The sequence below is a fragment of the Argiope bruennichi genome, chromosome 3 (genome assembly GCF_947563725.1).
Source record: "Argiope bruennichi chromosome 3, qqArgBrue1.1, whole genome shotgun sequence".
In the NCBI taxonomy this organism is placed as follows: Eukaryota; Metazoa; Arthropoda; class Arachnida; order Araneae; family Araneidae; genus Argiope; species Argiope bruennichi.
Genome location: NC_079153.1, coordinates 41,359,642 through 41,384,955, shown reverse-complemented (window position 1 = coordinate 41,384,955; position 25,314 = coordinate 41,359,642). Strand labels below are relative to the sequence as shown.

Here is a 25,314-nt window from a genome sequence, read left to right as displayed (position 1 = left end):
CAAACGGTCTGGTTTGTAGAGAGCCCACACGTTGCCGCACCCACCCCCACACACATAAGCATTCATCTTTATTATTAGTAGAGACAAAAAAGATCAATATATGAAGATCCGGCTTATTTTTCGACGTTCAGTATGCTTCAATATGAAGCAAACTTATAATAAAATTTTCGAATTTTGTGGCAAATACAATCAAAGTTTAATTTCAGAACCAAACAAAGATCAATATTATTTTAATATTATCACATTGTTTTAGAACACATACTAGATTAGTTGAAATTTATTCCTTTTCCGGCTCGAAATAAAATACGAATTTTATCTCAAACGACAGAAATTTAATGAAGTATATGGTCCAATGAACAGAATGGTGTAAGGCTATTAAAATAGTACGAGTTACTTGATTATTCAAATTCAAAATTTAAAACATTTTGCTGCCGAATCCATTAGGTATAAGTTTCGTGCATAAGATTTAGTTTAAATTTTATGTAACCAATAATTGCACTGTAACAATTGGCTGCTAAAGATGACTAATTCTTAAATCTTTTGAAATAATTTATCTTCATAATCCGTCTTTGACGATTATTCTATTCATCCTAATCAATTGTTATACTTTTTTAGATGAATCACACATCATAAATTGGGCTTCTCTACAAAATAAATGCAAATGAATAACTAATCAGCAAATTGAATACAGAATTCTTTAAATGCCTAATGTTTAGTGACCATTCCTTATTAGATCCCAGAAAATATGCAACTGTTTCAATATAATCCAAATCTAAATATCTTCCATACGATGGCGCCGATAGGGTGCAGTAATTTATCGTATCAGAACAACAACTATGAATTTAAGGATCTATGATTTAACGAAAATATCTACCTAATAAAATAATTGAGAAATAAATGAATCATAAAATTATCTGCTCTTTGATTAAAGCCTTAAAATTTTCCATCTTGATACTTTTACAAATGAAGATTTTGAAAGCAGTTTCCGCTCTCCCTAATAATACATATGATGAATTTTAAGTTCATATAAACGTAAAAAATCCTCATAAGTTGAATCGCAAAGAATATTTTTAAATGATATACGTATTTTTATAACATTACAAAATCGATGGCCAACTAGTCAATAGTCCCCCCCCCACACACACGCATGCATCCTTATTAAATGCAAAGATCGTCATATTGATTTAGTTTCAAATTTGATATGTATCTATAATTTAGATGTCGAATCTTGTATCAAATTCTATCCATCTACCTTTTTTTCGTCTTGTAGTTATCGTACTAATTTATATGAACAGAGACTACATACCAAAGCTTCTTCGCAGAACTAGAAGCTTTTCTGATTTATTATCTTCACAGACAGGACGGGCAGACAGGCATTTTCTTAAAATGTTTTATTTTCGAACCGAAAGAGGTCTGAAACGTGGAGATTCGTCGAAATCTGGAGTTCGAATTTTTTGACGATTACAATACTTTCTTTATAGATCAGATATGAGAAAGTAAAAGTCATTAAAATTAGATATAAATACATAGAAGGAAAACTAAGGTAATTTTTTGAAAATTAACATGGTTTAAAATTACTTTTTAGGCAGTAATATGCTCCAAAATTATTGAGACACAATATTAAAATTCACATTAATTTTTGATTAAAAAGTGCAAGTCTTATCATAATAAGCGCATACTACCTAAGAATAATTGCATATTAAATAGAATAGTGTCTGGTTTCCTCACTGGAGCCTTTGTAATGATTTCTGCATTATGCACGTCTATCACGCAATTTAGATAGTAGTCATCCTATTGTAACGGAGATTTTCCAAAAATCAAAAAGGGTGCAATACGGAAGGTGTGCGGTGAAATACTCCAGTAGGTGCGGTATGTCCAACAGGTTCAATAACACAGAAGGATGCTTTATTCAATACGAATACGCGAACACATAGACAACAAAAGACGGCCGAAGCGTTCACAAGAAAGCGGTTACAATAAACAGCAGCACACAAGCAGCAAATCGGTAATAAGCAACCGTAACAACACAAAGCGCTCAGAGAAAACTACGCACGATATTCACGCCTCTTGAACGTTGCTACTCTTCGCTGAGTACTCGTTTGATCTGAAATCGACTCCCGACTCAAATTCAACTAGATGCTAAACTTAGTACTTGCTATACTCTGTTTCACCCTAACTTGGCAGTAGTGTATATTCTAAGCATGCCGAATCGCAGTCGTCGTCAGGGGAACAGGGTTACTTTAAAGTACAATGTTACTAGAAATGCAGATCGCTGGCGAAACTTTATCTCGCAAATTTTTCGCCAAATAGTAAATATTTATTTACGTTATTATATTATCACTTTATCGGAGAATTAATTGTTTCCTTATTTTCATTATTTTTTCAATATTATTGATACATTATTTTAATAAACCATTAATGTTATTTCATTTCGTTTCATCGTTTCTCAAAAGAAAGCCCTAAATCTTTCAATATTCGGTAAAGCGTAGTTCGACTAATGTTTTTCGAAAAGATATCTGTATAAAACTATATCTAATGTTGGGATATCATTTCTACGAAAATATGCACGGATTTTTCGTCAAATACAAGAAAATATAAAATCATCATATTTTACAAGACCTGAATGTTTACCTACAGAATCTGGTCATTTCTTTCCAGGGGTACTTAAAGGACTGGATGCTTTTATTTCTTTTTTCAAAAGGAAAACTGTTCATTGCGAAACACCTGTAAGGTGCGAAACTTTATCGACGATTTGATTGATAGAATCTGAGGGTTTTCTCGGAGTCGAGAATAAACGTTTAATATGTTTCTGAATGCTGCACTTTTTGCTGGTTTCACTCGTCTTGAAGGTGTGCACAGCGTAGTCGTTCTACGCTGTGTTCAGCGTAGTTCTCTTTTTCAGACATTTTAGAAGTGAATAAAAATAACGAATCGAATAAATATTCAACAATCAAAACTAATAACTACTAATGTGATTAATAGTATCAAAAATATCAGCTGGTAGGTAAAAAAAGCGAGAATAAAAAAGTACGAAAGATTATAACGGTTGCGAAGTGAATGAAGCTGAGTTGGCGGGTACGTAAAAGAAAAGCGCGCCAAATATTTGACCTTGAAGACCGGTTCTAGCCAAAGTGTAATTCATTATGTCAATCTTTCAGTTTTATTCGTTCGCTTTATTTACAAAATACATAACAGATAAGCACTTCTAACTTGAGAATAATTTTAAATACATACTGGTAAAAAAAAAGGATTTCTGTAATTTATGATATTATTTGATAAATTTCTGCGCATTTTAACTATTTTAAAGCCGGAATTGTTGGGGAACTATTTCCCAACGCGGAGCATCACATTTTCTACCTTTTACAATACTGCCAAGTTAGGGTGAAACAGAGTATAGCTACTCAGCAGTATTGACTCTTCGAATAATTCAATACTGTCTCCTGGCTTTTTATAGTTTCCATGACACAGCAAACTAGATTCTATAAAGATCTTCATTATTCGCGTTCTAATAGTCCTGTCAGCAAAATTCTAGCAGTTTCTGGAATCTTAAATTTGTTACCAAAGTCCCCAAATTTGTCGACAAAACCAGAGGTTATTGATGCAAAACTATCTTCCTTATCATGGAACTAACCGTGTTGCGAAGCAACGTTACAATTTTGTAATACTATTATGTTAAAAGTTGGAATTTAAAAGTTCTCCAAAAATGATCACCGAAAGCTCAGCATTATATGCTTTTATCCATAACTATTCTTGTTAAAAGATGCGAAAGATCCGATTTCATATAACTAATAGGGGAAAGGAAGGCATGCTTTCTCTTTAATGCACGATAATTTAACTAATACAAATAAAAAGAAAATTTATGTATAAAATTTTTTTATAAATGGTGTAAAAATTATTTCTGTATAATACTATTTCCGTAAATGATCATGGAAAAATAACAAAATCTCAGTTAATTTTTAATAAATTAAAATTTAAAAAAATCACTCTGAATTGCACATTTCCACCAAAGTTTATAGTATCAAATTTGTTAGCTCTATTTAAAACGACTTGGCCTGCACAGCGTGAACCTACAAGTACATACATATTCATATCTTTATTATTAGTACAGATTTGGTATTTAGAATCGAATCAGCTAAACTGAAATGCCTAACATTGGGGGACTGACAAGCAAATAAAACAAGCATACTTACCGCTCCCAAAATAAAAGGCACATCGTCAAGCTTCAAATGGTAATGAGAGTGAGAATCCTGTTTCAAGTGATCCTGTAGTAATCTTTCTGTAGTATCTGGTACATTTATTTTATTTGATGTTTGAGTACCTGTTGTAGAAACCTATAATGACACCAGGGATTTTTTTTAATGAATATTGGAAGAAATAAATTAAAATTGCAGTATTTTGTTTTAAAATATCAGTGCACATGAAATGTAATGATTCAAGTCAGAAATCAAAATTATTCATATATCTATATAAAATTCAAAAATATATCTATAAATTATTTCGAATGCAACGCTTAGAAATAAGAATTACATATAATGGATGTTGTTTACTGAGTGGTAGCAATGAAAAGAGAGAGAGGAAGATTGAAAAACTTCCTCTCATATGAAAATTACAAAGATTCCCGAAAGTTCAAAACTTTATTTTAGCAAGAATTAAATAAAAAAAATTTAAAAAAAAACGTATAGTAGTATAAAAACTCTTTATATGTTTAATGTTCTAATGATGATTCTAAAAATAAATAGATTTTTTTAAAAAAGATATGTGATTACGTACTATGAATTGTTTCAAAAACATTCGAAAATAGTTATATTTTTGAATATTTTTTACATTAAAAAAATTGAAACATCTAACAAAATTGGAATAAAAATGGGTTGTTTTTTTTGGCTAAAAACAGATATAAAGCAAAAATCTTCTAGTTTAGAGGTTTATCAAATGATTTGCTTAAAATTTTGCAGATAAGACATATATAATCTAGTTCCTGAGCTCAAAAATTAGCTATATTTCTATCCATTCTTTAAATATTGGGGTTCGAATGATAAATAACATGAAATTTCCTTTTTGTTTCACATTGCGAAGACTGAAAACAACTAAAAAATATTTCTAAATGAATAGATTACTTATTCTCTAGTTCGGGAATTATAGAACATATTGAAGAGTTATTATACCAAATTTGGACAAAAAATATGCATTAGATTTTAATTTATGAGATTTTTTATAAGAAAATTCTATCAAAGATTAGAATTGGAGGAAATGGCATCTAGACGCAAAATAGCATTAAAACGTATGTAAATGTAAATATAAAAATCAGTGCAACAGACTTAGAAACAAAATTCTAACGGTTTTATAAAGAAACCTGTTCACACATTAAGAATATTAAATTTTTAAAAAAAATCATAATTTCGCAAAATAAATCGACTTTTTAACGTAGTTTATTTCTTAAAAACTGGGAAGGAGTTGTTCTTCTTGAACTTTTAAAAACTTATTTTGTAATCATTTATTCTAAAAAATCAAGAAAATTAACTAGAATTTTATGACATTTAAATAAATTAAAACAAACAGACACATACTTGATGATCATTTACATCTCTCTGTTCATGATGACTAGTTCCAGCAACTATTTTAGGTGTAGTGGAACCTGGCAGGCTATCTTTATGATCTTCATATTGAATATCAGGATTTTCATGCATAGGTCTAAAGTTAATCGACGAAAAGCCTGGATTAAAATCAGTAGTTGTTTCATAATTATCTTTGTCCACTGAATCCGAAGATGTACCATTCGCATACTCTCTGACAATCTTGATAAGGTAGCGAAGTTGTGTTAAGAGAATTTCGTATTTAATGTCGCTGATTGTTAAATCTGCAAGAAAATAATATTATTAACTTTGCAAAGCTAATTTATAGAACCTGATTTAAAAAACCTAACCTAACCTAATGACTGAAACATAAAATAAGTTTTTAAGCAAAAACATTCAATATAGCAAAAATTCGTGGATATTCTCCAATAAAAACGTTATCAATCGCATGAACTTCGGCAAGACTATGAAAGACATAAGTGCGCGGATTTTTTTTTTTTTTTTTTTTTTCACTCACATATGAGAGTTATATGCTTCGCAACAAAGTAAACAAAAGGATATGTGTATACTATTAACCATATCAGCATAAGTTTTTTTTTTTTTTTTTTTTGGAGGGAGGGAGGCGATTACTTCCAGGATACGAGTTAATACACCAGAAAATCGAATATATAACAATTAATTACAATTGTAATTACAAGTTTAGATATCAAATATCTTTTATTCAAATGGTTGTGTTTTTGAGATCGCGTTTATATGCACATAGAAGTGCAAAACGACAACAGATCAATCTTTTGATTGTTTGTCTGATTTGATTCAAAATTTAATTAACACATACACTTTAGACATTAAAACTGTGTACTAAATTTCATTTATTCAAATTGTTGCATTTTATCACATTCACATGTATGTGAAAGCACAGACCCACCGGTCAACCTCTCATCGTATTTAGTTCAGATCTACATTTTAAATAGTGATGTTTACTAAATTTTACCCATCTAGCTTGCCTCATTTGCATTTATGTTTACTTGTGTTCAGACAGTCAGACTTCTTCTGAATGGATTTTGTTCCAAATTGAAATCTATAAATTTAGAGTAAAGGCTAGGTAAAAAATTATATCCATGTAGCTCAAAGAGTTTTTGATTGATCGTATTCATAGACAAATAGGTATTATTCCAAAAATGTGTGTGTTTTTTTCGATTCTTTTTCTAAAAATTACAATATTTTCTCTTTGTATACTTCGAACAGGGAAAAGCAAAAATAGCACATTTCTTATTAGTTATCGACGCATCCGCAAAAGAATAAAACATAAGCATATCGAATGATTGAGTATGAATGCATAATATCCTTAATACAACATGAAAATAATGGAAGGCTTCGACTGATCCAGAGATTATATATGCTAGAGCCTTAGGGCATGTAGAGCCAGAATATGTCTGGTTTCTAGCAGCAACGCATATCTCTGTCCAGTGATAAAGTAAGTCATCGTAACTGTTAAAGTTAATGCAGAATGACAATGAAGAGACGTTGCAAAAAATCCACACCATATTGCCACTTTTTGGGAAATACAATGAGATATCTAAAATAGTTGAACGAATTTTGCGAATCGAAAATTCAGCAAATTTGAGTACATACTGAGTCATTCAAATGACAATGCGCCTTCAAAGCTAGCTAGAATATGCAGTGAAAAATGCAATATGAGTCAAAATTACGTGGAAATAATTACTGTAAAGTAAAAGTGCAAACCGGAGATAACTTCATAAGATATGGACAATCGAATGTGGCTCATCCAATGTTACTGCTACATGGTAGACATTACAGCTAGTACAAAATTTAAGATTCCATTTCCCGCTTCTTTACTAGCCATCTCCATAATTTCCAGCAGGAAACCATTTTCTACCTCTTCCAGGATGATATACAGAACCAATGATAATGTTTCTTCAGATTTTTTCATCATTTTTCGGAGTCTGTAGAAATGAATATATTTGAGGCTCACAATTTCCGTAGAGAAACTGGTGCAGTTTTAGATTTAACAAACAAAGCGCGTCTCAACAGCATTATGAGCAAAGACTACACCGAAAGTATGTATATATATATATATATATATATATATATATATATATATATATATATATATATATATATAATGATATCTCTTAATTTAAGTCCCAATTAATTTTCTAATTTTTTCTCTTAAATTGGCCCATGTTACTTTACTCTAAAATTCTCTTATTTCCTGATCCAAATTTCACTTTTAAAAAATTTAATTATTTTTAACACACGCTCTAAAAAATGACATTCTTTTATTTTCCACGTCACAAAGGCGATAAAATTCCTTAGTACCTAAGCATTCCATTAAAAGATATCTAAAGATTTCTTTTCCTATGTCGACATGTGTCAAAGAAATCAGAATCAGAATCTCTTAGCAAAATCACAGAAAGGAAAAATTTCTGTCTCTTTTGATTTTTGTGTCGCGATGTGAATAGAAGCGCCTTATCGCTTTTCCCCATGTACAAATTATGCTTCCCGTGTAAATAAGTAGGGGGAAAAGGAGAGTTCTGGCACAGTTTGACCTCAGTTGACCCCGGCTGAAATGACTGATAGTAAAAACCCCTTTCCCACTCCTCCCTCCCCGATCCCTTCGAAGACAGATAACGCATATCTTTCTTTTCGGACTTTAAATATTTTTCTTTCTTTCTTTCTTTCTTTTTTTTTTTCTTTTTCGGTTTTTAGAACTTAGAATAATTTTTGCATAAAATTTCTCGTAATGAAATTAACAATTATTTTATTTCATTAACTAATTATTTCTTTAGAAGCTTGAAAATTTGTCGAAAGTTTCTTGCTGCTTCGACTGATTGTGTGATATATACCTTAAATAATAATAATAGAAATCATAGAAGTATATTCTAGATGTAATGCTTATATTAGTCAAGACTCATAGAGATTATCTTTCGAACAGTTATGATAAAATAGCTGTATTTTATCTAGCGCACATAGTTCTTTACGTCACTGAATATTTTATCGTAAAAATTTAGTGAATCTTCGACAGTACACACTTTTAACCTATATAATTCAATTTTATAAGGATTTTTTTTTCTCCTGACTTCGAATTCTTACAGCAGTATGAAAACATTTCTAGAAATAGAGTTAACGTTTCATATATATAAATTCCATTTTTTCCCCTTTGTAATCATGAATATTTTTAATGCGTTTTTTTTAAAAAATTATAATTTAATTCATTCTTTTCCACTTCTATGAACATTTTTGAAACATTTTTTTTTTCATCTGTTGCCCATCGTATCTTGAAGTTCTTATTCTTAAAACGTACTTTCTTTACTTCTCCACTAAAATCCTTCAAGTGTTTTAGATAATAAGAATTTTTTATGTTGGTATCATGTAACTGCCCATTACCATTAATTTTTAACTGTGAAATAATCGAATTGAGAGAACCTAAATGTCTTGCATACACATCACATTTTACAAACTTATACTGAGGAATTTTCAAGCGGACTGAATACTTTCTAGTAAAGCATATTGCCTCTTTTGAATTTGAATATTCAAACATATCAATGCTTCCGTAATCTTTTTTTTTCTTTTTTATCGTTTCGTTCATCTTTCAAAGGTATAGCCTATTTGGAAAGAATGCATGCGTATTTTTCCAAATAATTATGCCTGATTACCAAAAACTGAGTGTTTTCTTTTCTTTTCGTCAGTTTTGTAGAAAGTATACGAATGCAATTATTTGACACAAACAATATTAACTTCTTCTTCAAAACCGATTAAATATTCAGGAATTTCTGAAATTATAGAAATTATTTCCACATTAATTTTCCATTAAGATTAAAAAATGATTGAGCAAATTTCTTCTCTTTATATAAAGTAATAAATGCATAAACACTAATTCTTCATGATGAAAATGGTTTAACAGAGTGAATATATATTTTTTTTTCTATTACAAACACTTTAAGATAGATAATATATATATCACTAAATATAGTCGTATTTATAAGAAACAACTTTTATTTGCTGACCAAGGCACTGAATCCTAGACAATAGACATCTCGGATGTATTTGCTAACATATTCAAAATAATATTATTAAAAAGAAATTAATCATTTATGTTTAACATCTGCACATTTTTCTGAATAAGGTCTGTTACCAAAAATTTAATTCAATAAATAGAATGGCAAAGTTTCCTTAAAGACTATGTTTGTTTCCTAGTTCATGACTCAATTTGTCTGTTTTTATATTGTAGACATATCAAAAGACATCTTTGATAAGATCTTTCTTTTGAAGGATAGAAATTTCGCCAATAAGGTTGACAAAACCATAGATATGTCGGCGAATCTATTGAAAAAAATAATGTATGTTACAACTCTTGCAAGTGATTAATTGTTTACTTTAGTGTTGGGAAAAAATATTTTATATATATATATATATATAATTTTTTTCAGAAATGTTCCGTAGAAAATTTACGCTTTTATTTTATTATTAATTTTTAAGAAATAATTTTTCACATTCTTATATTCTTCCTTATTCTTTTTATAATCTTTTCTATCATATTTAAAGCAAATTTTAAGCTGTCTGTCTAAGTCTTTTTGGCTAAGGGGTTGTAATCATGAGTTTCTAACATTCAGTGATGAGAACTTTTAATGTTCGAAACCAAAAGATACAGATATTTTGAAAAAGTATGTATGGATATTGAGAAGTTCTTTGACTTATGAATATAACCTATGAATTCTTCAGCATACAAAAAGAATTAATATCCTCATTATATATAAAATATTCTTTTATGGGAAGCATGAATGATAGTAAATTCGTAGATCTAATATATGCATATAGAATTAAAACTTGAGAACAGATGAGATTCAATTAATGCATTACATTTTTAAAATATCATTAAAAGTTTCAACTTTAAAACGAAATTAAATAATCAAAGACTTAAAAAAAATTCTAATTTTTGATTTGTGCGATTATATATAGGCGAATGATCGTTAATATTAGCGGAAATTAATGAAATTTTGTTAAAGCGATTGAAAGTTTTAGAAGTGTATGGATGAGAATATACAGAGGTAAAGTTGGTAAATTTCGTTATACATCAAAATGATCGATTTTTCGGAAAAGAAGTAAACATCGAAAATTAATAACAAATTCTTTCTCTTCCGATTTTTCTTTAAAGAAGGAAGAATGTCTTTTCAGATGGATCTTACTTTTCTCGAACAAAATTTTACAGAATAGGAAAACTGGGACATTACAGATTACTGAGAAAAACAGATTCCTGTTAAAAATAAGAAGAAAAAATCTCTGAGCCATAGGCTTTCATTTCTTGGATTAGATATCAAAAATTTAAAAAAAAAAAGGGTTACAGGAAAAAAAAAAAATCGGGAATAATCATTTTTTTTAATGCTGAAGCAAATATCTAGAAACTAATAAAACTAAATGTGAAAACTAATAAACTAAAACTAAATGAAACTAAACATATTAAATTTCTAATTCGCTTATTTTGATATATTTCAGCACGAGTAATATTTTATAAATTTTGTCTTGCCAACCTAATTCTAAGTTGTTCTAATACTATGGGCAGCGAGTTCGTAATCGCCAAGACCAGTGTTCTATAAGACATTTTGACTTCTTTGGCATAAAGATTAACTTTTTGAAGACAAAATAATCGGCCAAGAAGTACTCCAGTAAACGCGGACACGGATTAAAATACAATCTTTTTATTGTTAATCTTGCAAAAATTGTAAGTAATCTGCTTCCAGTGCAAGTCCGTGGACAAAATATGCATTGAATATAAAATAAATGGTTTGATGGTTGCTATTACTAGAGATAACTTGATATATCTGTTAGCGTATTGATCTATTTTAAGGAATTAAAACTCGAGGAGTAATATATTTAACTTTTAGCATTTGCTAAAGCTATAAATGTTTAAAAATTTTAAAGATTAAGATAATAACGCAATCTTGTAACGAAAGAGTGAAGTCTGTTTCTCTAAGTCGAAAAATTTTTCATCAACAGCCTTGTACTTTCAAAATAGTGCACAGTTTTGTTATGCTTGTAATTGATTAAATGATGAAATTCTTATTTTAATTTCAACAAATTTCATTATGCAAGAAAACACTTATTCATACTCAAAAAGTTATAATTACTTTTATATTTTATTGACGATTTACACTGGCATCAGTTTTGCTACTGAAAGATTATGTTAATACAATAGAGAGAATTTGAAACTTGCAAGAAAAATTAGTCAAAGCTAACAAAATAGAAGAATAAATCCTCATAAAATAACTAATTCTTGAAAAATCACTAAAATGAAATCTATTTCTCTAACTAAATTTTTTTCACTTGCAGCGGTGAACTTTAAATTAATTTCGCGTTGTGTTCATACTGAAATCGATATAAAATTAAGAATTCGAGTTTACTTTCATTATCTAAGGAAAACTTATTCACATCTAAGATATTTCTTTTAATGATAAGTCTTTTATTTTATTGGAGGAATACTCTCTCAACGCCTTTTCATTGGAAAAATTATGTTCAATGCAAAGAGTAAATTTGAATCAGGACAGAAAATTTAATCAAAGCTGATAAACCGAAAGAAAATTTCCTTATAAAACTGATTTGAAATTTAAAAAAAAAAAAAAAAAAAAAAAAAAAAGCTTTTATGAGAATTAATCTAGGCAAACTTTTCATAGAAGTGGAAAAGAATGAATTAAGTTATAATATTTTTTAAAAACACATTAAAAATATTCACGATCACAAAGGGGAAAAAATGGAATTTAAATACATGAAACGTTAACTCTATTTCTAGAAATTTTTTCATACTGCTGTAAAAATTCGAAGTCAGGAAAAAAAAAAAATCTTTATAAAATTGAATTATCTAGTCTAAAAGTGTGTACTGTCGAAGATTCACTAAATTTTTACGATAAAATATTTAGTGACGCAGAGAACTATGTGCGCTATATAAAATACAGATATTTTATCATAACTTTTCGAAAGATAATCTCTATGAGTCTTGACTAATATAAGCATTACATCTAGAATATACCTCAATGATTAATATTATTATTATTTAAGGTATATATCACACAATCAGTCGAAGCAGCAAGAAACTTTTGACAAATTTTCAAGCTTCTAAAGAAATAATTAGTTAATGAAATAAACTCGATAACTCTTGCATAACGTTATGAGAAATGTTATGCAAAAATTATTCTAAGTTCTTAAAACCGAAAAAAAGAAAAATTAAAGTCCGAAAAGAAAGATAAGCGTTATCTGTCTTCGAATTGATTGGGGAGGGAGGAGTGGGAAAGGGGTTTTTACTATCAGCCATTTCAGCCGGGGTCAACTGAGGTCAAACTGTACCAGAACTCTCCTTTTCCCCCTACTGAAATAAATTGAAATTCTTTGCAAAATTTTCTTCTTTACGGCCACGCAACTGTAAAGGTCTGTTTACTTATATGCACGGGAGCGTGCGTAAATATATGCGTGTAGTGATATTACATAATTGAATTTAAATTCTAATTAATTTCCTATTTTTTTAAATCTCAAATTAGACCACAATTCTTTATTTTTTTTATCCAAATTCCATTCTTTCATTTAATTATTTCTAATAAGGGCTCTGAAGGTTGATAACAATGCATTTCTCAGAATACAACAGCAGGGATAAAAATTCCTAAGCCCACGGCATTCCTTCCAAAGAGCCTAAAGTCCCGTTCCGACGACCCGTGCATGTCTTGAGACAGGCAGATTTTCCTCTCTCTTGTGATTTTCCGGGCTTCTTTGATGTCTGCTGATTTTACCGACAATTTGCGGGAATTATACATAATGTAATATCAACATATTATTGAAAAATAGACATTTTCAAAGAATTTTATCTAGTTAAGACAAATATCTCAAAATTATTTGAGACATTTATTAATGACTAGACATATTATTTATCTAGCTCTTTGCCTTTTGGAGTTATCAAATTCATTTGCAATTGGACAGCTAAACAGATTTCCTGTAAATGGATTTTGTTTAAAATTTGTTAGAAATCCATAAATTTGGTCTTAAATCCATATACCCCTTTTCATCCATCTAGCTCAAAGGTTTTAGAGTTATCACATTCGCAGACAAGCAGACATAAAGACCAAAATGTGTTTTTCAAACTCAAGGAGGTCCAAAACGAGGAGAATCATCAAAATCGTAAATTCGAATTCTTCAAGGCAGTAACGCTTCCTAAAATATCTGTTCTCAATGTAAATATCAATATTATAACAGAACCATTCAAATATAAAGAATGAAATGAAAGTATGACTGTGATTTTAGTAGCAACATTCCATGTACTACTAAACATGATTTTTAAAAAAATAGAGAATTGCATATGTCAGAAGAAATCTAGAATATAATTATTAGTAACAGCATTCATTGAGAGAATCAGGAGTGACAAATTAAGTAGAAGCTTGCTATGTACTGTGGAATGAAGGATGTATCTAAAACCAAATGTATATCACTATTTATCAATATAATTTTAATCACAAACATTTCAATAGGACTAATGAGAAGTCTATCTTAATTAATCATTAATGTGAAAATTATTGCACTTTCATGACTTATACTTAGCCCATACATATCTTTCATTTAAACTGTAAATATAGATTCAACAACCATCTTTTGCCAACAAAAATCGGATTCTTATATGTGGGGCCAGATTAAGGCTTCTGGGGGTCCTCTTTCTCCTACAAACTTTCAAAACCAAATATTTTTTTTATCGATTTTAATTTGATTTTTAAGTAAGTAGTTTTAAATAAATAATTTTGACAAAATGAAAATAGAAAAACGCGTAATTTACAGATCACTCTCTATAAAGTTGGATTCAGTAAATTGCATTAAAAAAATTCTAGAGCTGAAACTTATATTAATTTTAACATAGTTTTAAAAAGAGAAAAAAACCTTTCTTAACATTATTTAAATAATATTTAATTATTTTTTAATCATAATGAGCAACTTTTTTGGAATGATAAAGCAGTTTAGTATAAAACTTGCAAATGGTAATTAATTAGGAATGGTATTAAAATGATGTTCTAAAATTAATTAAAAAATTATTTGATTTTACTTTGAATAAGTTCGACTGTAAGGCCTTTATAATTAAATGAAAATATAAAATTAAATAACATTCAAAATATCACAAAAAATCTTGTAAAATCACAGCCCTTAGACAATTGTCTACTTTACCTATTTAATCATCCAACTCAACGTATATGCTGAGATTGTCATGGGAATTCATGTTCTGACATTATTTTATTGTTTAAGCTATACTCAACCACACACCATTTTATATCAGAATTTTCTTTACATACAGAGTGGTGGAGCAAGTGTAAACAGACCCAAGGTATAATATGATTCCCCTCCCGTCATCATCAGCAACTTAAAAAGTGTAAATGGTGCTCAGGTATATATTTAACTTAAAAAAAGTAACATAAATGCACTAACATTTTGTTTCCATCACAATGCTTAAAATGGGCACCAAAATGGGAGTATATTTACCCACATGTCCCCCTCACCAGATGCTATGCTACTGAATATATTTTGTCATATAGCAAAAAACTCAAACTTCCATTATATAGAATAACACTACTAAAACTATAGTTCCAATTATCATCTGAATATGCTTCATATTTTCTTTTGGAGAAACAGTATATAATAAAAATATATAAAAAATAATTATTATTTTCTTTAAAAGTGAAAGTGTTAAACTTTTTGATACATGAAAAAGAAAATATCTGGATTTTAATAAACACTAATTTATATTAAAAATGTGAAAATTTTATTACTTCAATCATTGTACAAATACAGAAAGTATGGTGTCAAACTGTACCTGTATTTCATGTACATTAATGCTTCATAAAACTTTAAATTGCTTAAAATAATTAAAGTAATCATAGAATAGAGATAACTGTTTATTAAAATTTTAGATGGCAGATTGCATTTTTGTGACAACAAACTAATATTAAAATCCTCATTTAACAGATAAACAAAATAGATACATCATTAATCCCAATAGAAACATTAAACCATCAATACAAAATGAAATAGATAAGATATCATAACAGATACGATATTATATGGAAAAATGATAAGTAGAATGTAAAGAGTAAATGTTTTTCACCAATAATCACTACCACCCTCTGTAAATGAATCACCATTAATAATATTTTAATGGTGATTCATATACATATACCAATTGCTAAGACTTTTATATGGCAAGTTTAATATAGCATTAACAAATTATTATTGCTTACAAACATTGCAGAATAAGATGATTTCTAAATTTTTTTCAATTTTCAGAATACCTCATGTGAGTTCATTTAAGCTGTAACTTAAATGTCCTTGCAGTAAACAAAAGTAAATAAAAAATTGAAAAAACCTTCATAATATCAATTTATTTTTAAAATAAGAAATAATTCGCCTATAATTTGATCTCTTTTCAGATGATTTTTTCTTAACGGTCAAAATATTTTTGTAATTTTAATTTCAAAAACAAGTTATTTTTTTAAATACACTTTATAGTAAAAGTTGGGCATTTTATGAAAAGTTAGTAGAATCAATGGCAGATTTCTGACTACGTAGTTGGACTGAGTAGAATTTTAAGCAAGTGAATTAAAAAATGTAAATAGCTTAGCTCTGAAATAAATTCCCAAAAACTATAAATTCTAAAATATTAGAGCTACATTAAACCATTACCAAATTTATTAAAAATTATTTATTAATTAAAATATCAATTATTCATTTGAACTGGATAGGTTATATTATATTTGACAGATAATTTAAAATAATATTTTTTAATGGTATATCTGTTTAATTTTCTATTTTCTTGTAATTTATTATAATAGTAACATGTTTTTAATTATAATAAGAAATCATTAATTAATAATTATGCTTAAAGCTTGAAGAATTTTATTATTATATATATTATATACAAAAAACGGTGTTTTCACAAAGTTACTACATTCATAAACTGAACTAAATTAAATCATTGACATACTGATTAATCTGTTAAAATGTTAAATCATTTATTAAAAGATGAGCTCATAATGTGCATAACATGGACCTGCACAATGTCTAATTCCACCATTGGGCCCAATGTCAAATAAGGAACATGCTGAATAATTTATCAAGAGTACTCAGCATTGTACTGAAAAATCTAGTTAGTCAGATTTCACAAGTTAGAGAAACTATTTCTTAAAATTGATGAATTGGTTTTAAAAAGATTATATACTTCAAAAACAACCATGTTATCTTTTTTAAACATCCAGGTACTTGCTACATGACATTTTCTACAAAAATTGTTGGAAGGAGAAATAGTGAAGAAACTAGATTTTATTGGGCCACAAGCAAAAATTAAGGGCTTAAGCCCTTGGTGATTTAGATCATAATTATTGCACCTTATAAAATCATTCCATTTTTTTTAAGCATGAAGTAATTTTACTATGAATAATGCTTTGTGATGTTATTAATTTTAAACGCTCTTATAGTTTAAAAATAATTAAGTATTTCTTTGCTTCTTGAAATATATTAATTTAATTTTCAAAAATAACAATATTTGAAAATTAATTTCATATTGTTTATTTTGAGCTTTCATTTCCCCCCAAAATTCTATTACTTCTCCAAAATCTAACATTTAAGCCAGAAGGATTATTGGTTTTTGTCTATATAATTGTAACACTCTATCTGGAACACACGCAGTTCACCAGACCATTCATCCTAATAGTTATGCTACAGAAGTGGAGATAAGTTTGAAAGTTTTTTTAAGGGAAATAAATATATTTCATTGAAGCAAAATATATATTATTCTAAAATCGGGTTTATACAAAAACTGACTTTTTGAAAAACCGGTTTTTGAATTCAATATTTCCAAAAAACCAGTTTTATACAATTTTCAAATTTTTGCAAAAAAAAAAAAAAGGAAAAATATTTAATTTATATAAAACAACAACAAAAAAACCCAATGTCAAAGTCAAAATATATATAAAAAAAATGAAAAATTACATATACATATTACTTACACAAAATAACAAAAACTGAAACAAAAATTTCAAATAATATTTATATTATTTTCATTAATTTTAATTTTTCCCAAGAAAAAAGGATTTTAAAAAACAAAATATTCTCTGAATGATGGCTAAGTCTTATTCTTATTTTGGACACAATGTTGCCTGAAATTGAAAGTATTTGTTCACTAGCTACTGAGCTTGGTTTTATATTTTACATGGCATTAAGTAACAAATCTAAGTTTTTTGTTCTTTTATTCGTTGTCTCAAATAATGAAAATTTAGCCTTCAGTGTCTTTGGAATTTTTTCTTCAGGGTCTTCAAGAAACTTTTGAATTGATTTTTCCATGGCTTCTTTTAAAAAAGAATTACTCTGAATAGTAGTTTCATTGATTTGCTCTTCATCAGAATTGGTTTCCACATAAGAATTCGGAAATATTCTAGACAGTATCTTTCCAGATAACTGAATAATTTTGGTGTTTGAAGCTAAAGAAAGTACACTAGATTTCTTCACTAAACTACAAATATATAAATACAGCAAAAGAGTTGCTAATTCTACTTCTTTCTTGAATTCGTTCTACTAAAGCATATAATAATTTCAAATTTATTTCAGTGTTTAAATTTTTTAGTTCATTTAACAGAAATTCAAATATACCTTTTCTTGTTAATAAATTGGTATCTTGTTGCCTAAGCCTTCAGCTGCAAGACGGATTGGTCCCAACCAATAAAATTCAAAATATTTGTTTGTTTGAAGAAGAGGAATATCCAGGAATTCAGGAAAACTGGTTTTCTTAATTTAAAAACTGGTTTTCAAATGTCACAAATTTACATTAAAAAAACCCAGTCTTTTTAAAACCAGGTTTGAAAAACCGTCAAACCCTATTCTAAAATCACAAAACAATCAGAAATACTTATTTTTAAAGTGAATGAGAAGCTTTTTTTTGTAAAAAGCATACAAATAGCAGTATATTTCATTTGAATAGGTAATTTACATTAATTAAATTACAAGGTAATTATTGTATTAGCTGTTAAGTAAAGGCTTCTTGCTATAATGCAAGAGAAATTAAAAAGTACTTCCTACTATATTAGGTTATATTACTCAAGATAGTACTCGTCTGCAAATCCCCCCCCCCCCCCCCCCCCCGTCTTCAGAATATAATGATCTGCCTAGAACAAAATGTTCCAATATTGAGGCTTTTTTTAAAAATCTCTTTATCACAAAGTACTTTACTCAAATATTATTATATTATTAAAAAAAATCTTAATTTTTTCCTACTTTCTGCAAGTAAAAATAACTAATTTTGAAAAATATTAGAATATTTTGTATATAAACAAATAAAATTACTCACATCCAGGTTTTTTTAAGAATTAAGGATGATATATTGATTTTCTTATTAACTTCGTAATTGGTGTTGAATAGAAAATTACATTTTACATCAAAATTCAAAATAGATAACATAGGATTACTTAAACTTCACAAATTCCTTATTTTACAAAACACTTGATAAATATATATTTTAAAAACTTGTGGCTAAATATTAGATCAAACCAATGCAACAGAAACAGATTTACATGCTTCACTAATAAATTATTTTTAAACATTGTTATTAATTACAGAATTTTGTATAAATTATCATTTATTACATGTAATAATGCTACTTTGGTGGTGGGTATATAGATTCAGAAAAAAAGTTTTATGGCTTCATAATATCAAATCTAGTTATAAATAAAATTTGTGGTATACGTAGTGTCTGAGATTTAAGTAAAAACGAAAAATGATAATACAACTTCAAATATATATTTTTTAACTAACTCTGAATATATTATTAACCTATGCTATCCTGGGAAACGAAAGACAAGTACGTATTTAGAAATATTATACCTGTATGATTGCTTGCCTGCACCTCCTGAGAGCAGGTATTTTTTTCTATGATTTTCGCCTGCTCTAAACGATTGATCTTTGCCCATAGTTTTCGAAATGCCTTTACAATTCCTGCTGGAAATACAAATTGTAAAAAAAAAGAGGCAAAGATAAAATCAAAGATATGCAATATTAACTATTATTCTTTTTAACCTTTTGCTCAATGGTAAACCAAAACTATTTATTTAATATTGAATGTATTAATCTAAAGCATAAAGAAAAATATACCAAGGTTATTTTCAAAAATATTATTTCATTTATTGAACTATAGCTAAAGGTTAATTAAAAGGTTTAATTTTTTAAAAAATGAATTCCAACACAAAATCAAATTGCACTGCAAATGATATGTCAGTTGGACTGTATTCACAAACATATTTCCAGTATTAAATCATATTTAAAATTAGTTTTACTTAAAATTCATTTCACAAACAAATTATATTCTTTCTAAAAAAAAAGGATAAACAAAAGATAACATGGTCAAAAGAAACTGATTTCTAAATGTTTGAAATGCATTATTAATCCTCCAAATGGCCATTTTCATGTTCAATATAAATGCAGACAATTTATATATATTTTTAAAAAATTCCACATTAAATAATTTTTTTAAATGTTTTAGAGATTTGAATAAATATACAATGTTTAATTAATTTCCTTTAAAAGCTCTTTTAGAGAATTTAAACCTATTAGATCAAGATAACTGGACATTTCGAAGATTAAATAAAATACAGAAAGGAAAGATATCAAGATATGGCTTCAGAAACTTTATTCAACCCATATACATTTTCACTTACAAAAGTGAATTAAAAAACAAGCATTTTGTAAATATCTGGTGAGAAAAAATATCATTTTTGTCTAAGAATCTACATAGCCAAAAGTTAATCAATAATTAATCAAGTATAGTTTGTTGGTTTAATTAGATGTATTAATTAATGCATGTCATTAAATTTTTATAAAAGAAATATTGCAATATAGAATGCAATAATTTCACATGACAACACACATTCAAACAGAAAATGGTCACATATATATATATATATATATATAATATAGGTTGCTTGCAATATGCAAAACAATTTATATACAACAAAAAGCCTACCACTTGGGCTTTTAAATCCTCTATACAATACAAATCAAGAAATATGTATGAAACACCACAGAAAAACAATATTAAACTCAAGTTCAATACATATGTATAGCTTTTTTCTTTTCCCTTTTCAAAAGAGAATATAACTACTTAACAAATAGGGTACCCTTATAAGTAAGAGTTCCATTAAATAAACTTTTTATAGTAAATTTTACATCTTGAAAACATTTTTAACAATTACTTAGATCAGCAATCTTCAAACCCTAGGCTGCCGGAAGATGCTCTTAGGGCTTCTACAAGTGGACAAAAAAATATAATCCCCTCAAGATTAGAAACACTGATATTAGTAAGAGCTTAATGATGAATATGAAATGTGCCTGCAGATTATCATCTATAGAGCTAGATTTCAAATTGCTTGTATAAAAAATCGCAAGACATTCTATTCACCAGATTTAATGATGTTAAGAGTTAATGATACCAGCAGAACAAATTATGTTATTATTGAATTGAGAAATAAAATTTCATTATGCAAATTTCAAAGTGTCTTTTTTTTTTCTTTCACTATCGACAACACCTATATAACATAACTACAAACATCTAACATACATATACTTTAGAGAAAGGTATACTGTCATGCCAAAGGGTCATATAAACATGCTGTGAGCCTATAAAGTTTGAAGACCACTTATTAATATTAAACTTGTAAAATTCCACATTTTCCATAAGTTACGAGAATAATAAACATTCAATGAAATTATTCTCAAAAAATTCAATATCTACACAAAAGATATAACTAAATATATATATATATATACCTGGAGAGATATTGCAATTGCACCATTCATTTTTTTAAAAATGCAACTTTCAGCAATTGGTATAAAATAATTTTTTTTTTTTAATTCAACCTAAAACTTAATGGAAGAAACTATTCAAATATTTAATAAGAAATTATATGAATGAAATTCATGTAGAGATGTTCTCTTTTAAAATACATAAAATTAAAGAATTTATGTTACAAAAACCCTGTGTAATCTCCAAGTGCATTTTTTTTTTCATAATTAAAATCAATGTCTAGTCATAAAAAATGGTACAAGAAAATAAAAGCGATGAAAAAAAGTGGCATTAAAAATAAAATGACGAAGAAAGAATACAATTAGTGAAGTGATGTTGTATCTTCAGTGACTGGTACAACATTTCATTACATTTATGCTAAATCAATAATAGAAATTATTATGCTCTTCATTTAAATATTCTGAGAAATTATTTTTTATTCAAAGATTCTACAGGATACCTATGCCGAATATTAAAAAACAGACAAGAAAATATTTTTGACTAAATATCTGTCTGCAAATTAATTAATCATCCATCAGATATAAAGAATTCTTCCAAAATAATTATTTAACAAAGAAATTGTCTCCTTTTAAGTATTATAAGTTCTTTTAAGAAAAGTAAAAATATCAGGAGCGAGACATTTTAAGAAAATGGGGTTGGGGAGTGAAAAGAACAATAATAAGTACATTTATAAGAATAAGAATGCATATAATTGAATATCTGTATGAGGATTATTAATTAAAGCATCAATGCACTCAAAATAGTGTACCATTGGAAAACAAAATTAAGAAATAAAGCACATGTATAATAGTTACTATACTACAAGATCTGCATAGATATGCAGAATTATATATATATATATATCAAGTTGACAAGTTTAAAATGAACATATACATATACACATATCACATCTTATCACACTTAGCTAACTGTTTCTCACAGTTTACGTTTTTTTTAAATTTAAGAAAAGCATATGTTTGACCATAAAAAAAACATATGTTTGACCATAAACAAAGCATGAACATAATTAAATAATAAACTTTTCCCTTATTATCTTTTCTTTTTAATTTTAAAACTGTTTCGGTGACATATTAAACTATCAACTTTATATACTCAAAAAAATAAATTTTGGGTACCCTACATTAAGAAATGATTTAGCTCAAATTTATCCATTGAATGTTCCAGATACAGTCTTTGTAAATAGTACACAAATTTCCATATTTAAGTCGGAAAGTTGCAGTACACATGCTAATGGTCAGAAATTGTACATATTTTAGCACCAAAATAAATACAACTTGCTATTGTTTGAAATCTACCTAACAGGCATCTTATACAGCAGCTAAAACTGTACAATCCATCAACACAAAAGCTAAAAAAAATTTTAACAGTTTTTTTTAGAAATACTCAGGAAAATAAAGTTCATAATTGAAATCTAATTAAATGATCTAATAATCATGAAAAATAATTTGTAAACTAATCATATGAAATATATATCTGGTTATAAAAATTGATGAAATTGTTTAATTATACACTTCAAATTTAGCCTTTGCATGGGTAAGGATATGGGATTTCAGATTAGTTGACTGTGCAAATTTTTTATTACACTCATCAAATGGACAAACATAAGGTCTATCTCCTGTATGAATTCGCACATGAGTTCGCAAATTGAAGTCGAGAGAAAAGCGTTTACCACAACCCTCAAAAGTACACTGAAAAGGCTTTTCTCCTGTGTGAACTAATTGATGTCTTTTTAACTTGGAGCTTTCAACAAATGCTTTCCCACATTCAGCACAAACATGAACTCGGGGACCATGAGTATGCAGATGTTTCCTCATTGCTGAGTTATCACGAAACATTTTGTTGCAGCCTTTGTGAGGACAGGCTATTGTTCGTGCAATGTCATCATTCTGTTTTCGAGGTTTCATCTTAGCAAACTCAGCCAGCTGTTTTGGATCACTTAAGTCAACACCAGGTATACCACCAGGAAGAGCCTTTTTTCCTGTCATGTATTCAGTATAGTCAGGATCTGGCTCAGGAGTCATTGAATCCTCCACTGACATGCCTTTTTTGTCATCATCACTACCAGATGCCCATACAGTAACCGAAAACTCACCTTCCAAAGTTTTAATTTGCACTTGTTTGCGATCCCACTTACGGGCTGCACGCTTATTTTCGGACAATTGTTCGCCAGTTAGTTTTCCTTTATTTCCAATTTTTTTGCCTTTCCTACCACGTTTATTTCCTTGGCCAGAAGAAGGGTCCAGAATAACATCATTGGTAGAAACAGGTATATGTTCATATGCCGATAATCCTTCGGACTCGGAGTCAGCACCTACGATTTCTTCTTGAGGTTGAAGTATAATTCCTTGGCTTGATGCATCTAATAATGGCTGTAAAGATATCAAAGGTTGTTCTTCATTAACTTCACAAGTGACGTTAACAGTCTCAGCTGGCATGCCAACAAGGATATCTGCAATTTCAACATCACGAGTGTCCGAAACAACAACTTCAGACGCGATATCAGTAGATCCCAAGTTATTCATGTTCATATTTATATTACAAGAGGGCACTAGTCCTAAGAGAGTAAAGAAAGTTTCAAATCTTTTAGATACCTTATAATCAATACACAATTCAATTTTTTATTACAGAAGATAAAAAAGAAGTATTGAAGAATCAGTCAAAAATTTCACGAATTTATATTAAATCAGATACGTACGTTCGCCTTTAGAAGCTTCAAATCCAGGCACGTCGCTGAAAATGTATGGACCATTGTTGAAACTCATCGCAATTCAGTATTTAAAAATGTTAGAAATCTGAATTTTAAGCAAATAAGGCCTTTACTGAAACCACGGTCATTCTATTGCAATTACATTGAAGCTACTGAAAAAGAATCCACCATTTTGTTTCAAGATGCTGTTGCCATAAAGTTTAAAAATTCAAATTCTGTCAAGGCATTTTTTTTTTTTTTTTCATTTTATTATCTGTACTGAATTACATAACGAAAAATGGCAGTACATTCCATTTTTCATAATTAATTTAAATTCAAATTTTTTGAGTCGTGCTATGAACAGTACGAAAAAGAAGAGAGAGAAAAAAAACAATATGTTTTATTTATTCAACAAAGCGGAATTTCTGTGCTGAAATGGAGTTCATCAACGGCCCAATTTAAGTGAACCGAAGTAGCATACTGTAGATGTTGCAAAAATTTAAAAAAAAAAAAATCTTGTTAGTGTAAAATATAAGATTTTTTTTTTTTTACATTTATCAACTAATTGCCTTTGGCGATCAGCTGACAATTTTTAATTTTAATTAAATCAATTAGATATAACTTAGAGTCCATTACGCCATCAGATTTCTAGATATTAAAGATGTGTTATTTTAATTGTTTTACGTTTGTCCTGTACATTGCGTGAATGAACTTTTTTTCTTTAGCTTTTTTCAATAAGGGGAGAAATCACTAGTTAAATATTTAATGAAATGTTGAAAACTGTAACAGGGCAAAAATGGAGTTCGTTAGAAGAGAGAGAGAGAGAGAAAAAAAATGAAGAATTTGTCAAAATTTAGAAAGAATTTACACGATTAATGATTTAGCAATATTGAAAATACAATTTTTTTTTAATTTTAAAATTACGTAAAAAGTATTTTTGTGAAGTGATAATTCTGGAAATTTATATGAAAAACATTAAAACTAATTGAATTATCAAAAACAATAGCTTCTCTTTTGTTTCAAAACAAGTGCTTCTTCGTCAGACAACTGCAAATTCCTCCCTCCTCTCCAAAGTATATATGTACCTATTTTGGTAACTCTGGGTTCGACGGTCTGGACTGTAAAGCGCCAACACACACACGCGCGCGCGCGCTCGCTCATATACACATTCATCTTTA

At 28.3% G+C, this 25,314-nt stretch overlaps 1 protein-coding gene across 3 annotated transcripts in view; it reads right to left on the bottom strand.

The window, feature by feature from the left end:
* The window catches only part of LOC129963319 (transcriptional repressor protein YY1-like), a 31,149-nt gene extending 6,794 nt beyond the window's left edge, over window positions 1-24,355 (bottom strand). Inside the window, exons 1-4 of one of the 3 annotated variants that reach the window (XM_056077619.1) lie at window positions 24,146-24,355; window positions 19,476-19,589; window positions 5,565-5,854; window positions 4,191-4,331 (exon numbers count right to left, since the gene is read on the bottom strand). In XM_056077619.1, the coding sequence (XP_055933594.1) occupies window positions 4,191-4,331; window positions 5,565-5,854; window positions 19,476-19,589; window positions 24,146-24,212 (612 nt within the window). In that variant the 5' untranslated portion in view covers window positions 24,213-24,355. Of the gene's footprint in view, window positions 1-4,190; window positions 4,332-5,564; window positions 5,855-19,475; window positions 19,590-20,315; window positions 24,005-24,145 lie in introns of those variants that run through there. The other 2 variants (XM_056077620.1, XM_056077621.1) reach the window with 2 other exon arrangements.
* Between the last annotated feature and the right edge of the window lie 959 nt (window positions 24,356-25,314).